The sequence below is a fragment of the Malurus melanocephalus genome, unplaced genomic scaffold (assembly GCF_030028575.1).
Source record: "Malurus melanocephalus ecotype Western Australia unplaced genomic scaffold, MMel_1.1 scaffold_162, whole genome shotgun sequence".
Lineage (NCBI taxonomy): Eukaryota > Metazoa > Chordata > Aves > Passeriformes > Maluridae > Malurus > Malurus melanocephalus.
The window spans coordinates 1,006,018-1,020,068 of record NW_026623394.1 but is presented as its reverse complement, the minus strand read 5'-3'; the positions used below and the strand labels follow the sequence as shown (position 1 = coordinate 1,020,068).

The following is a 14,051-nucleotide window of genomic DNA, read 5'->3' as shown; positions in this document are numbered from 1 at the left end:
TTGCATATCCACTGGTAGTAGTATCATGGGATTTGCATTCACAGCAGCTCAGGATTTACATATTTGTGATGGCTGTATTGTGGGATTTGCATGGGATTCTAAAATCACAGCAACACAGGATTTTACCAMCACCACCCAGCAGTGAGACTCCTCATGTGAGTCACTGGCTTTCCAAACAGGAAAGGAGTGTTACCAGAGCAATGCCAGTCTGTGCTCAATGTCTCTCACATAAGCACTATAAAGGTGAGGAATAAAATTCTGGCCCAAATGAAGGTCCTGGCAGCCTTGGCATTGCCTTCAGGAAAGGCAGGATTCACCACAGGTTCCCATCTAACACTTACCCATCCTCRGTGAGCACTGTTGGACTTCCTCCAGTTTCTCCTTAACTGCCACCTGACTGGGAGTCAAGGCAGGAAGGAGAACAGATGGGAGACATTCYTTATGCACATGGTCTGATACCTGAAACAGAGCCTTTGTCCAGGGATGGGAGTCCTTCAGGCTGAGTCACCCATCCCTGTGTGGGAGGCAGGCATCTCTCTTCCTGAGGAAACATGTTTGATTCTGCAGGGAGAAGTCATCTCACTGCCATTCCATGTTTTCTGGAATTTCTGATCTGAAACGAGTTCACTTTGCAATGGGTGCCTGTGCTATTACCCCTGTTTTGTTGTTTTGTGATTATTGTCTAAGGGGGAAATGTTTTATCCCACCCCGGGGGCACCAGGCAGAGGATGCAGCTGCTCAGTGTTTTAGGACCCTAGAAATGAATGCAAAACTGCAGCCCAGTGCAGGTGCAGTACAGAATGTAACTGGGACTGGACACTGCCCAAACGAATCACCAGAGCACCTTGGCAGCTCCAAGCATAGCACAGGGTCTCCTTCCAGCTTGCAGACAGCTCCAGAGGARGAGCTACCTCTACAAATAGTCTGGTTTTCTCTTTCTGTCTGCWGCACACACTGGAGAAAAATGTGTTTGGCCACTTAGGTTGGTGCCTGTTGCATTCCTTTTCTTCTCTGGCTCTTGGAAGGAGTCAGAAGATGGGAAAATATTTTACTCTTCYCCTGCTATCAAAGTGCCCAAGGCTGAGCTGCCTCAGCAGCTCTTGTGCAATGCCCACCATTGATTAAGAAGCCAAATGATTCATTAAGAAACGTGATAAACGGCCATGAAAAAARAAGTATCTTGTGATAAAACTGACTGTGATCAAAGTGTATTGCTGTGACATGTAAAACAGGTCTTTCTGTTCATTAAAGAAACTGTTGATGGGTTATAATTTCTAGGATGACCCCAGAAGAACAGAAGAGAGCAGGGACAGGATCAGCCCATCTCACACATGTGAAACACAGGGGGAAGAAGGGAGCAGGAATCATTAGCTAAAATACAGGTTTTTTTAATTCTCAGGTATAAAAGAGGAGCAACTCCCTGAGTAACTACAGAGGATTTGAAGGCTGCAAAGATGAGCAGCTATCTCAGTGCAGAGAGATTCTAGCAGCCTCCATGAACTGGAGCTGTTCTCTCCATATACACTGATCCTTTGGCTCCAAGCATTTTGACCTTCCTAAAGGCTTTTATTTTTTTTCCATTTCATAAATTAACAAAGTCAAAATCAAAGCATATGAATTTAGGATCAATTTTATTCGGTTCTTTTGGTGTGTAAAATGAAGGATTGGGAAAAACATGTCTGGGTGATTAGAGAAGCAAAGAAAACAGAAGGAGGAATAAAGGGAGGTACAGTCCAAACCTGAAAACTCTGTGTGTTTAAAATGATGGAGAGGCTGAGGTATTATCCCTGTCCTAAGGCAGTGAGGACTTTATTGTGTGAGGCTGCTTCAGAAATTTCATTGAACATTGTTCTTTGCCAGTGAAGTGCTTGTGTGAAAAAGTACTTGGGTGTGGAGACAATGAAGACTGATGCAATTTTGTTGGTAAATCAACTGTAGCAAAATTATGCACCTGTCTCCCTGCTAGAATTGAAAGGAAATTGAAGGACATCTACACAATAAATGATGAATGTCATTATAAATGYGAAGGTAAAATGTATTGCTGTCAAAATTACACAAAACTAGGAGAGCTGCACAGGTGATTTTCCATTATGTGTCTCCCACACAGACAGGAATTTCAGCAAAAAGTTRCTTCCTTTTGTTCTGTTCTTTAGGGTAGGCCTAATCAATCTTAAGTATATTTATGATGGTACCTTTCTAATCCATATTCCCATGTCCTACAGGCTGGCCATGATGAAGGCTGAGGCAAAGAACAAACGTGAGGAACGAGAGGAGATAGAAAGAAAGAAGAATGAGGAGACAGAGAGGAGAAAGGAGGTGTTGGTAGCTCTGTTCAAGGAGTGGACAGTGGATGTCCATGATGGAATTCCAGCAGCACTGGTAACTAGGGGAGATCTTGCTGTGGTTATTCCAGACAGGAGGGAAAGGATATYTGTGCTAGTGCCCTGGCATGGCAGCATGGGGCACAAGGATGGGTGATGGCTCTGCCACCACATGGGCAGGGGACAGATCATTGTCCACAAATCTTATCTATGTGTAAGACCCATGACTGGCCCCTATGTCTGATTATTCCAGCTGACTTATTTTAGTGATTGCCTACTGTTGTCTGCATGCCTCTGACCATTACCTTGATTTTTAGGTTCAGAATGCCTTGAGGTTTTTTCCAGATGTCACTGATTCTATTCCTGAAAAAAAGAGAAAAGGCAAGTTGTCAATGTGTCTTCCTTAGCTTTATTTCTGTGTGTGAACTGTGAGCAAATAGCAAATGGATTTGATAACAGAGTAAGAATCTCTAAGGGGAGTTGCATCAGAGYATGAACCACAAATCTTCAGATAGGTTGACAAGAGAGTGAACCACCATGTAATTCATTAATATGATCRTGGAAAGTWTAGAAAAAAAAGTTTAAAAAAACCTTTCAGGGGGACARAAAGATMAGATGTAGGCCCTTTYCACCTAAATCCTTYATTAGCCAAACATTGCCATGTTCTTACTGCTATTTTTAAGAATCACTCTACCAACCTCCTCCTTCACCTCCCCTATCAGACAGTGTTTCATGGGAGGTCTTGGAAATACTGGCATACTGGGATGTATGGARCAAGGCAGGATCAACAAAATTAAAGTCTGACAGTGTTGTTATTGTTTCAGGGGAAATGCTGAGGTGTTACCAAATGCTCCACCCAATATCCCATCTCATGGAGCCATTCCCTCAGCCAGCCCCAGACATCCAGTGACACACAGCCCAGGGCCTCTGTACCAAAGCACTCAGCTCAGAAAGGTTTCCATAATTCCTGTCCACTTTCTGTAGCTCACACTTGACCTCCCCAGATGATGATAACTGAATAAAGCCAGGAACACTGAAGTGGCAACGAGCCTGCTGCCAGCCCTTGGCATGGAGAGCCTTAATGATCATCAGTGATAACAAATGYGCCTTTGCTGATTTGGGATAATAAACAGGGCACTCCAGAGAGTGTTTTTGCCTGCTGCTGGAGTCACCTCTGCCTAGAGCTCACCCTTGCTCAGCCCTATCTGCATTACAGACTTGTTCCTCTGAGTAATCATCCAGTGTTGGTAGGACATTGTGTGACTGCCAAACACAGCCCCTGTGTTCCTGCTGTGGAGCTGTGGTTCCCCAGTGCAAACACACCCTGGGACATGAGATTGTGAAGGAATTTCCTGCCCAGATATTTGCTCTCCAGATGCTGGGGGTGCTGTCTGTACTGTCTCACTAATAAGCTCCATTTCTTAATTTATTTCATTTAATAGCATTCAATATACATTAACAGAACATTACACTCTGTTTTATAGTTTAATAAAGATAATGTACAGTTTAGGAACGTCTTAACCAACAAGAGATAAATGCATTCTATGACGAATTTTCTCATTACTCCTGATATATTTAGAAGAAAGAACAGAAAAATAATGCCAACAGAAATAGCATGTCTGTGCTCAAAGAACTCATTCARAAACCTATGTAGATGTTTGATGTCTCTTCTCAATTCCATTATAGCAGCCCAGAGGGTGACCAAAACATACTTTTGAATGTCATCGTCAGTAAAAATATTCCCATATTCTTGAGAAAATTACTATGATTTTCAGATTCCGCTTTTGCAAAGCAGAATCCATGTCTCCAGAGCTCKAAGGCAGTTTTATCTGTTTGTTAAATCAAAAATCATTTCCTCCCTCACATAATTAGTTGTAAGTACTGTTAAAATCATTGCAATTTGCACCAACTTATGTCAAGAATAAATATGACTCTACAGTTCTGAATAGCTAAATGCAGATTTTCAGCAAGAGAAATGCAAGCAGATTTAGATGGTCTCTGTGCAGTCAGATGCTTCAGCTACTGTGGGATAACCTCAAATAAATGTCATCCAATATGAGAAGAAAATTAATGTAACAGCATAATGTGCAAAAATATGTGTACAATATGCAAAATTACAACTGTTGCTTTCTAAACCAATATCCCTTCACTTTTTTACCAGTAATCCATGACAGGAAGCTGGAAATCTTAAACACATTGGAAAAAACAGTACACCTAAAGGCRTTCACAAAGGTGAGAAATGAATTAAGTGCATCTGGTTCAGAATGGGGTTTATCACAAAGTATCAGCATTTCCCCGGGGACAGTCCAGAGGAGTAAGTGAAGAGCTTCCCTTCTCCAGCATCCAAGGTGACTGATKGTATCTGGACATTTCACATTCTATCTTCCATCCTCTGCTGCCACAATGCTTCCATTCTGCCAGCTGGAGGGAGGTGTTTTGCTTTSCTCAGAGGTGGAGCCTGTGCTGCCCTTTGGGGAATTACTCTGATTTTTAGGACATCCCTCCCTGTCTCTTTCTAGAATGTCAAAGCCCTGAATCACTTGTGAATTCAGACTTTCCTTGGCTGCTCACATGAGGTTTGGTGCCCCACTATAACCATTAGCCTGAGCTAATTAGTAACATCCTCACAGTATTGTTATTTCTGACTAAGTTCCATTAACCAGAGAAGAACCAAACCATGAGGAACTGGGATGAGACGCTTTCCACTTTTGCCCTGAACTATCACTGTTCTGAACCATAAACAAACTGCAACAAGTCTCATAAATATTCATGAAGCATAACCAAGTAGTTTTGAACTCAAAAGCTGTCATTGGGAAATATCAGAAGTGTGGTTTTAACTCATCAAAATCATAAATGTAGTTRGAAGTTTCACCCCATTACTCTGCTGCTCCTCAAGCTGAAAACAACCAAATTGGTTCAAACTATATTTATTGAAGACTGTCCAGGCCAAGGCTTTGCCAGCTATTTCTACCTGTGACAGAACTGGGTTTTATGGCTGGGTAATTAAACCTGTGAAAAGGGGTGTTTAGAATAGGAATAATGGCAAACCCTCACTGCAGCAGTGCTAGTGGGTGCTGTTATAATAATTAAAACCAGAGTATAAAGCAGCTGTGCAGAGACTAATTCCAAGCAACCATGTGTGATTTTTGTGCCTTCTTCCCTCTCAGGAGACTCACATGTTTGGTATTTTGCACAGAGATGCATTTTTATGGTAACTTGTTGAAGGTTTTTTTGAGCATGAAATGAGATATTTTTGAATTTAACCTCAGAATTATTGCATCTAATTAAGAAGACYATTGTGGATAATGAGAGCCCAGAGAATTGCTTTTGTCACTGCAATGAAGCATCAGTCCATAACCCCTATGGTACATATATATAATCACTGAATGAATTCATGCTCCATTAGCATTAGAAAACTGTTTAAAATATACTTTGTGTACTCTTTATTTTAACTCAATTAAAGATATGACAACAGAGATCAGAAGCACAAAAGACATGGATTGTCAGGCTGTCTGATGTGCCAGGAATGTTCTCTCAGAACATATTCTCTGATGCTTTTTCCAGTCCGGTTTTAATTGAATCAAATTATGAAGCTTTCATCCCTTCCCTTGGGAACTGTTCCATCATCAGGACAGGGCTGCTTCTAATCCTCAGCYACAATTTACCTTTGTTCATCCTTTTCTATCATCCACCAAACCCAGAAAGAGATGATCTTCCTCCATGCTGGTCACGGCCCTTTCCTATGTGGAAAATATTGCTTTTAATGGGCCTTAAAATTAAATAGAATTTCTGTTTTCTTCCTTGAATTCAGTGCCTTTGGGTTACTTAAAGGCTGTTAGAAACTCAGTAGAAAGACCTCACACATCATTCTTGTTGGGGTTTGGGTTTGGTTTTTTTTTTTCAAAAGTGCAGAACAGTGGCTGTTGTGTTTTTACATTCTTCGTGACAACCTTGTGGGGCCTTTTATATGAAAAAAAAAAAAATCCCAGAGACCAGCCCTTAATAGTTTATTTCACCRGCTTTGTGCTTTAACACACAGAACCCCCAGCTGTCTGGTACAAAGCTATTGACACCAAGGGAAGTGCTCACTTTGCCTTTGCAGGCCAGAATCAGCCGTTAAAGGTGAGATTATTTTCCACGATTGCGTGTGACTTTCTAGATTTCTAGTGAGATCAGTAGGAACAAGAAGCACAGATCCATTGTTTTTGATGATAATGTGTTCACAAACACCAAGGCCTCTGGGTAGCAAGAAGGAGATGTGCCAGCTTTCTTTAGAGAGGTGTCAGAATCTCTTGGTTAATAACAAATAAATGTATGTTAATTATGTGTACAGTAATTTACACATCAGTTAAGAAAAGCTTAAGATTGTGAGGGTGTCTCCTGCCCACATGGGCTTGTAAACAGAGTCCTGTGAAGCTGTTAGACAGCAGCATTAGTGCAGGAGCCTTTGGATGTGTCATCAAGGTGACATCCAAAAAAACAAACTGCTTGTCCAACCTGMCTTATCTCAACAGCCTTTAAGGTTCCTCTGTCACAGGGTAATGGGCTGTAATAACCCCAKGAAGCTCATGGATACTCATAGCCTCAGTTGTGCCTCCTTCTCTCCAACCCACATCCTCTTTTTATGCTGAAATGAAGAAAAAGCTCACATTGCATTAGGAGCTCTGCTTTCCTACCAGCCACCCCTCAGGACATTGCTTTTTTTCTGCTTTTCCACTCTTTTCCATTTGTCCCGTATATTTGGAAATTAGGCAATATAGATGTGAAKAATAATAACATATATTAATATTTCAGCTGGTTAATGCCTGTGTGGCATTTCAACAAGTCCAAAATGTTTTAGCACTTATGCCAGCTATCCATACTCAAAAAAAATGGGATAATGGGAACCGTTCCGTGCTTTGGAAATTCCTCCTTTTAACTCTATGGGCTCCCTGTTASTGTGGCTGGCTCCAGAAACCTGCTATAATAATTCAGCACAGGCTCTGGGATTGTGGTTTGTTCTGATGGCCATTATTATTTATGTCATGCACACCACATTTTTAGAACCATATTGCTTTTGCTCATAAAAGCCACATGGCTATAAATCCAAAGTGTTAAAGTGCCTCCAAGGCTGGAACGTAAAATCAATCTCAAGTCAGTAGTATTCCCTGTGTCAGAAGACTTAGGTGACAGCAGGCTCATTTTCAAAAGGGTCTTCCATTTTTTTATTGTGTCCAAGTGGTCCTCTAAACATAGAAATTGTAGGCAATGCTCATTTTGTGGCATTTGAGAGTTGAGAGACTGACAGTTCTGCAAAGTGTAATGGCTCAAAATGCCTCCTTGGGAGTAAAGTCAGGAATACTAAATGCTGCAGCAAACCATGGAGAACTTAAATCCTCCGCAAGAAAATCGAGCTTAAGCCACAACATTTCATAGGAGGKATCTGATCCAGCATCTCTGAACCACTGAGCATGATAAGTGACCTCTGCACCAGGAAAGGAACTGTTCAGGATTTCTGCAGTGTCCCAGGCTTGTTTCTTCTGAAGGGAAGGCATCAAGTCTGTGTTATGTTGGCAGATTAAATTACAAATTCCTAAATATTTCATTGCACACMATAGATTTTTAGAAGTTCAACTAAAGGTGAAAATGCTTGAAGAAAACTAACCATGCCCACTGCTTCTTTCTCTCCATAGTGTGTCCTTTCCTACATTGAACATGTTTCAAATGACAAGTTTCAAGAAATCATGGAATATCTCCGTCACTGTGGTGAGAACTTCCAAGAAGCAACAAAACATGATTGGCGGAGGGAAATTTTTGTTGACCTCTTCCAAGATCGTGATTATGGAAAGGTAGGCAAAGCAACTCTGAGCCTTATTTCCATGTGGGCATGCTTCCAGTTTGGTATTCTCTGGTTCACTGCTTGCTTTTTTTTTTTCTCAACTCTAGATACTCTCTTTGTGCTTACACAGCAGTATTATGGAGAATAATAGCTGCAGCTTTGTTGTCAAATTCATAGTTCCTAGACACAGAAACATGCAACAGCCTATTAACTGATGACTAATTAGAAATTGAATTACCTAAACTGATGACTTGAGACTGAAGTTTAATGATTCTGGAGAAGGAATTAAGCATGGCCTTTAATTCTAAAAATTACCTGCTTCCACAGCACGCTCAGGATATTTGAGTGCTCATTTATCTATTCAGCCACATTTCAACAAAGATAATCTGATGTAGATTGACTTTAACAAATGTGCACATTACTTCAATGATTACATATATTGCATTAATTATGTTGCATTACTTTATAGATCTTAAAGASTTCTATCAATAAATCTCATAGTTAAAATTTAAAATGCAAAATAATCCACCTTTATAGCCTCTTTGAGAACAGTACCGTGAACTTCAGCCACAGTTTATGGACAGGAAATTAAAATACAGTAAGTCAGTTACAGAGCTGGAAAKGAAACTCAAAAGCCATAATTTGGTTTTCAGCAGCTCTAAACTCTATCTATCAYCCTCTCAGTACACCTGCATCCCTATTAAAAAGCAAACAAAAAGGTGCTAGACTTATTACAAAACCAGTACATAGTAGAGACAGAAGAATAAATGGCATGAACTATTGCTAAAAGCTTGGRCTTTATCCAAAAAGTGTGGTACTGRTTATGAGGAGCCTCAGTTTGCCAGCTGCTGGCTACTACAGAGCAAGCAGTTGCCCTGATCTTAGTTTTCTGCCCTACATAAATTATATATTCCACCCAGCACTCCTCCAGTGATGCTTGCAGCGCCTACCCAGAGTGAACTGTGCTCTACAATGTCATGCTAATAATGTCATTACCGCCCGGAGAAAGGAATTACAGAGCTCGTTTCAACACCAATAGTGTGTTTTAGAGAATGGCAGGCAAGCTGCTGTTCCAGGGATGAGGGAAGAAATGTGTCTGCTTCCCAGCTAGGAGACATTTCACTTTCCTACAGCTCTGTCAAGAAGGGCTGTGATGGATCCTTCTGGCTACAGCGATGTAAAAACCGGAGTCCTGTCTTTGCCATGGATTTCCAAAGGATCTCTTCTTTCCTTTCATGYTTTAATGTGACTTTCTTCCTATTATTTCTGTGGCAGTAATCACCATCTCCATGCTACTAATCCCAGTGGAATCTCAGAGGCAAGGAGCCAAAAATACAAACACAACAGGAGTGAGCAGCTATCAGCAATGACGCCACTGCTGCTGAAAAAAAAAAAAACTGATCAGAGCACAGAGTTGTGGTTTCCAGGCTCYGAGGTAGCCTTGCCCTGCAAATTGAGTTCACTGAAGTGTCGTGTGGGCCATGCAGCTCTTTTAAACCTGACCTGGTTTCTTTTGTAAAGTTCTACTGTACCCACAGGGGAGATAAAATGCAAAATAACTCAAGGACTTGTACCACTTGAATGTGATCCATTACCTGTAGAGTCCATTCTGCAAAGCACAGCAAAGCAGTTGTTTCAGTCCCTAATTTCCATTTGTTTGGTAGCAGGCAGTTATTCCAGTCTGCATGGCTGTGTGGCTGGCTGCCTCAATGAGCTGCAATTAGGGCCAGGGAGCTGAGAAAGCAGTGTTTAAATTACAGTCAAATTAGAAGGCATCCACACGATCATTATTATGATTTCAAATGTGTGCATCCAGAAGGATGGCAGCTCAGCAAGGACAGCCTGGGCTATACACTGCAGCAGAAATTTACCAAGACAATCCCAGACCACAGCTGGATCACTGCTATAAGGCCCCAAAAGGCAATGGTTCTGTGAATTTTAAGTTTATTGTCTCCGTGCTCACTTTTAGAAGGTATAGTTTCGCTTATAACTATGCATTAATTTCCAGGGATGTTTTAAACCTGTGATTTTTAAATGAAACTGAATTTCGTCAGAGATTAGTTTTCAAGCTAATGAAGTTTGAGACACTGCTGATTATCTGTCTTGCAGTACTGCAACAACAAAGTCTGCTTTTTCATGACCTYTTCTGAGTGTCTGTTCTTCCCTCTTGCTCACTAACAAGCTCATAGTAGGGTTCAGGATACACACATCACATTTCCAGAAAAACAATCAAGTGGTTAAACACTGACCTATCCCTGATTAAATGGCAAGTCTGGTTTAGTCTGTGTTGCCAAAGGAATTACTCATAGGTCACAGAACATTGCTGCAAACAGCTGAGAATCATCACCTGCCAATATCTAGGTGACAAAAAAATGAGGTCAACSTGTTTCAACTCCCTGGGCACTGAAGCTGCCCCGAGTTTTGGGCGCTGTACAAACACAGATGGTTCTCTGTTGTGGAGGGGGAGGCTGTACCTGTCCTGCTCAYAAGGTGCAGCACAAAGGGCAGGTGGGCAGGAATCTGTCATCAGCCTCCYCAGTCACACACCAAGTGCAGAGAAAAGTCACCTTTTCTACTAAATTTAGGAACTYGGGAAAAAAGCACAGCTGGGGAGAGGAGCTGGAAAGGGTTTCTGGCAGCATTTTTCTGTTCCAGAGATGGCTGTACTGTGACATGTGCTTCCCAGGGTAAGTTGTAAGGAAAAGTGTCCTGACATAACAGAGACCTCTGGTAGAATGGCAAACYTCTATAAATTGTAAATGTTAAAACAAGAAAGCAACTCCCTAATTAATATTTGATCATTTCGGCTATTTTATCTATTTTTATATATTTATCTATTTTAACAGTACATAAAAGTTAAATAATTTGATCCAAATCAGAAAACACTCTTCAAGAATTTGAGATATCTAAATCCTCCCACTACATTATTTTAATATGACAAAAAAGTAACTGAATTCCAAAACAACATCCTTGTTTTCTTTTTAATAATTTTTAATAAAGTAAAATTGTGAATTAGTACTGCAAAGTTCAAGGCAACCAGCAGATTATTGTGACAAGTAACAGCTGAGGAAATTTGCATGGAAAATTAKGTGTGTGTAATGGAAATACTGAATGGATAATCCAAATATTCCGCAGTGATCTGGTAACATCTTCAAAAACATGTTCTGTGTCTGTGCATCTCCTAAACGGATCAGATCATGATCTGATATATTCAGCTGAAAAATACACAGAAAGTAGAAATGTTTGCAGAGGGGTGTGCAAGGTATTTGTATGTTAATGTCAGAAGATTCTGGGAATCAGGACCTACATCTTGTAAGCTTAGGGATAGAATTCTGTGATGACATTTGTTGTTCCAAACCCACCCATGGCTGAAATTCAACCCTAATTTCCACCATTTTTTTACTAGCAGGAATTAAATTACTAGAGTCTGAAACACTAAAATTGGACCAGATGGCTTCTTATGTTTCAATTCTGGTCCTTTCTTCAGAACTGGCAAAAAACTTTCAGTTCCCTGTAGAGGAAGGTGCTGCAGTACCAGCAAATGTGCTCTGTTCACTTMGTTCCAGCATTAACCTCACCAGTGGGTGAGATGGGTATCTCTGAGTTGTTTCCAAATCCTCTTCTCTAATAATTGGTGCCATTCATTACAGTTTCAGATTATAAACAATGCAGTCATCTTGAGCTAATTTCCTGAAAAGAATAAGTTTTTCCTTTATTTCTTTAGTCTAAGGGCAGGCAAAGTTCACAAGGAATTAAAAGCCTGGTAAATTTTACATTTTGCAGTTTTTAATCTAAGAGCAAAATGTGAAAAGGAAATCAATAATTCAGATGGAAAGCTACTCACTACAAATAATGAACTTAAGTAAATCTGTTTCSTAATTAACTACTGTGTTTCACTAATGCCAGGGAGATTACGAAGGTGGCAGGACTTAAGTAATGACAACAGGAATACATCATAAAATGGAAAACTTGCAATCATTTAGSTTTGCTTTACTTTTTAAACCCCACAATTTCCTGATTGGAAATGACCCATTTCATTGCCTTTTCCTGGGTTTATCGTCTGTGTACACTCACCCTGAGCAACAAGGATTTAATAAACTCTGCACCTTCCTCTGCACTGGAACTGCTGATACCTCTCACCTCTGTGCTCAAATGTCTATGAATTTTTAARGGAAATTAGGGAGGTTGTCATAATAGCTCAGATTTTTGGACTAATTATGTTTCCAGGCAGCTGCCGATATGTCACACTTCAAAGGAGATGATGGGGCACAAAACCAAAGTACAATGTGCAGTCACTAAGGTAATACAGCACAGCCCATAATACATGAAAATTCTTCCATGGTACTGTCAGGCAATCAATATCTGTCCTGAGAGTATGAAATGTTGAAGCTTTGATCTTTACACGAAGAACTCTTTTGGCAGAACAGTTACAATTATCTCACTGTAATTTGTCAAGGACATGGAAGAGGAAGAGCTGCAAAGTAATATGTGTGGGGAGTTYCAGCTCAGCCCAGAGCAGAAATTTTTGCCTCTATGAAGTAAATTAACTTCTTTGAAATTTGTAGTGATGTTCTGGTAATGGATAATTATCAGTCACAGGTAATTCTGGGCTAATGGTGCCCTTGTAATGCTGCAAATGTTGATGTAAGTCACAAGAACCACAAGCAAAACTCAATAATTGTAATCTTTTTGTCTAGGTTGGTGTCTTGGATAGACAAAAAGTACAGGCYCTGCTGAGAGATTTCTGTGACAGAAACCTTGTGACTGACATGGAGGAATTCTGGAACCCCAGAGAGTGTGAGCACGTGGGATGTTTCAGTTGTGGTTAAGACACTGGGAGTCCACACGAGGTTGGATGGTTCAGATATGTTTTATAAATGTTACCAGAAGTGATCAGAGCCCAAAAATAGACCCAAATGAATGCTGCGACCTATACACCGTAACTTGTAAACATGTTTTGCAAACTGTGATGCAATGTTCAGAAATGTTTCAGCATCAAAAGGTTTTCCTTCATACAAAATTCTGAAGTACTTTTTGGGAAATAGAATTAAAGAGAGACTCTTTCTGAAACATTTGTTCCTTCTTACTGGGCAATATTAGAAGTTAATTTTCTGTTTGCACAAAATACCTCCATGCACATAGAAAGGTAAAGAAAAATKCAGGGAATAATTTGCATGGAAGTAAAATATTTTAAAGATATTGGATATTAATTAATTGCTGACATCAAATTCAAGGCGAATTACATCTCTCCTTCTTAGCRTAGAGAATGAGGAAACATTTATTTCAAAAGAAAAATGGTGTAATTCATATCCAGAAGTGCAGATCTCTGCAGGCAAAGACATTATTCTGAAGTTTTGTGTTCCTGARATGTGTTTTGGCAAAAGATACTTTCTGCTGGATTGTATTTGCTTGGCAATATCTTTTTCCTTTAAACTTTCTTATGCAATTCCAGAGAAAACAAAAACAATGCAAGCTATCAGCTCATTGGTATTTTTTTTCTGTTTTAGGGCCAATAGTTGAGCTGCAAGATATTGATCTTATGGATTTCTGGAGAGGCCTTGTTGATGAGGAAGTTTGTGAGGAACCCAGTGGAAATTTGGTYTTGTCTCAAAAGGAAATTTCCAAGGGAGAGATTTTAGGAAATAAACCTAAAAGTGGTGCTAAAGTGAGCAAGGAAGGTGAGGACTCTCTGTCAGCAGGAAAAAGCACTGGCCTTGAATCTACTGATTTCAGTGGAGATACCAAACACARAGAGAAGTCCGGTCCCCATGAAGACACAAAACTGAGCAGACACTTTAATTCAAGCAGGCACTTTATGAAGCATCAGCATTTTTATAATAAGGAGAAACTTTATGTTCTGTTTCACTCTGTAATATTACTATAGCAAGACAGGAACCTGAGCATATTAAATC

The 14,051-nt window shown here is 40.2% G+C and overlaps 1 protein-coding gene across 1 annotated transcript in view; it reads left to right on the top strand.

Annotated features, from left to right (window-relative positions):
* The window catches only part of EFCAB5 (EF-hand calcium binding domain 5), a 28,348-nt gene that overhangs the window by 2,185 nt on the left and 12,112 nt on the right, over positions 1-14,051 (top strand). The window contains exons 2-7 of the mRNA XM_057372055.1: positions 2,223-2,379; positions 2,639-2,702; positions 4,483-4,553; positions 7,994-8,149; positions 12,837-12,936; positions 13,647-13,901. Of these exons, the coding sequence (XP_057228038.1) occupies positions 2,223-2,379; positions 2,639-2,702; positions 4,483-4,553; positions 7,994-8,149; positions 12,837-12,936; positions 13,647-13,901 (803 nt within the window). The remainder of the gene's footprint in view (positions 1-2,222; positions 2,380-2,638; positions 2,703-4,482; positions 4,554-7,993; positions 8,150-12,836; positions 12,937-13,646; positions 13,902-14,051) is intronic.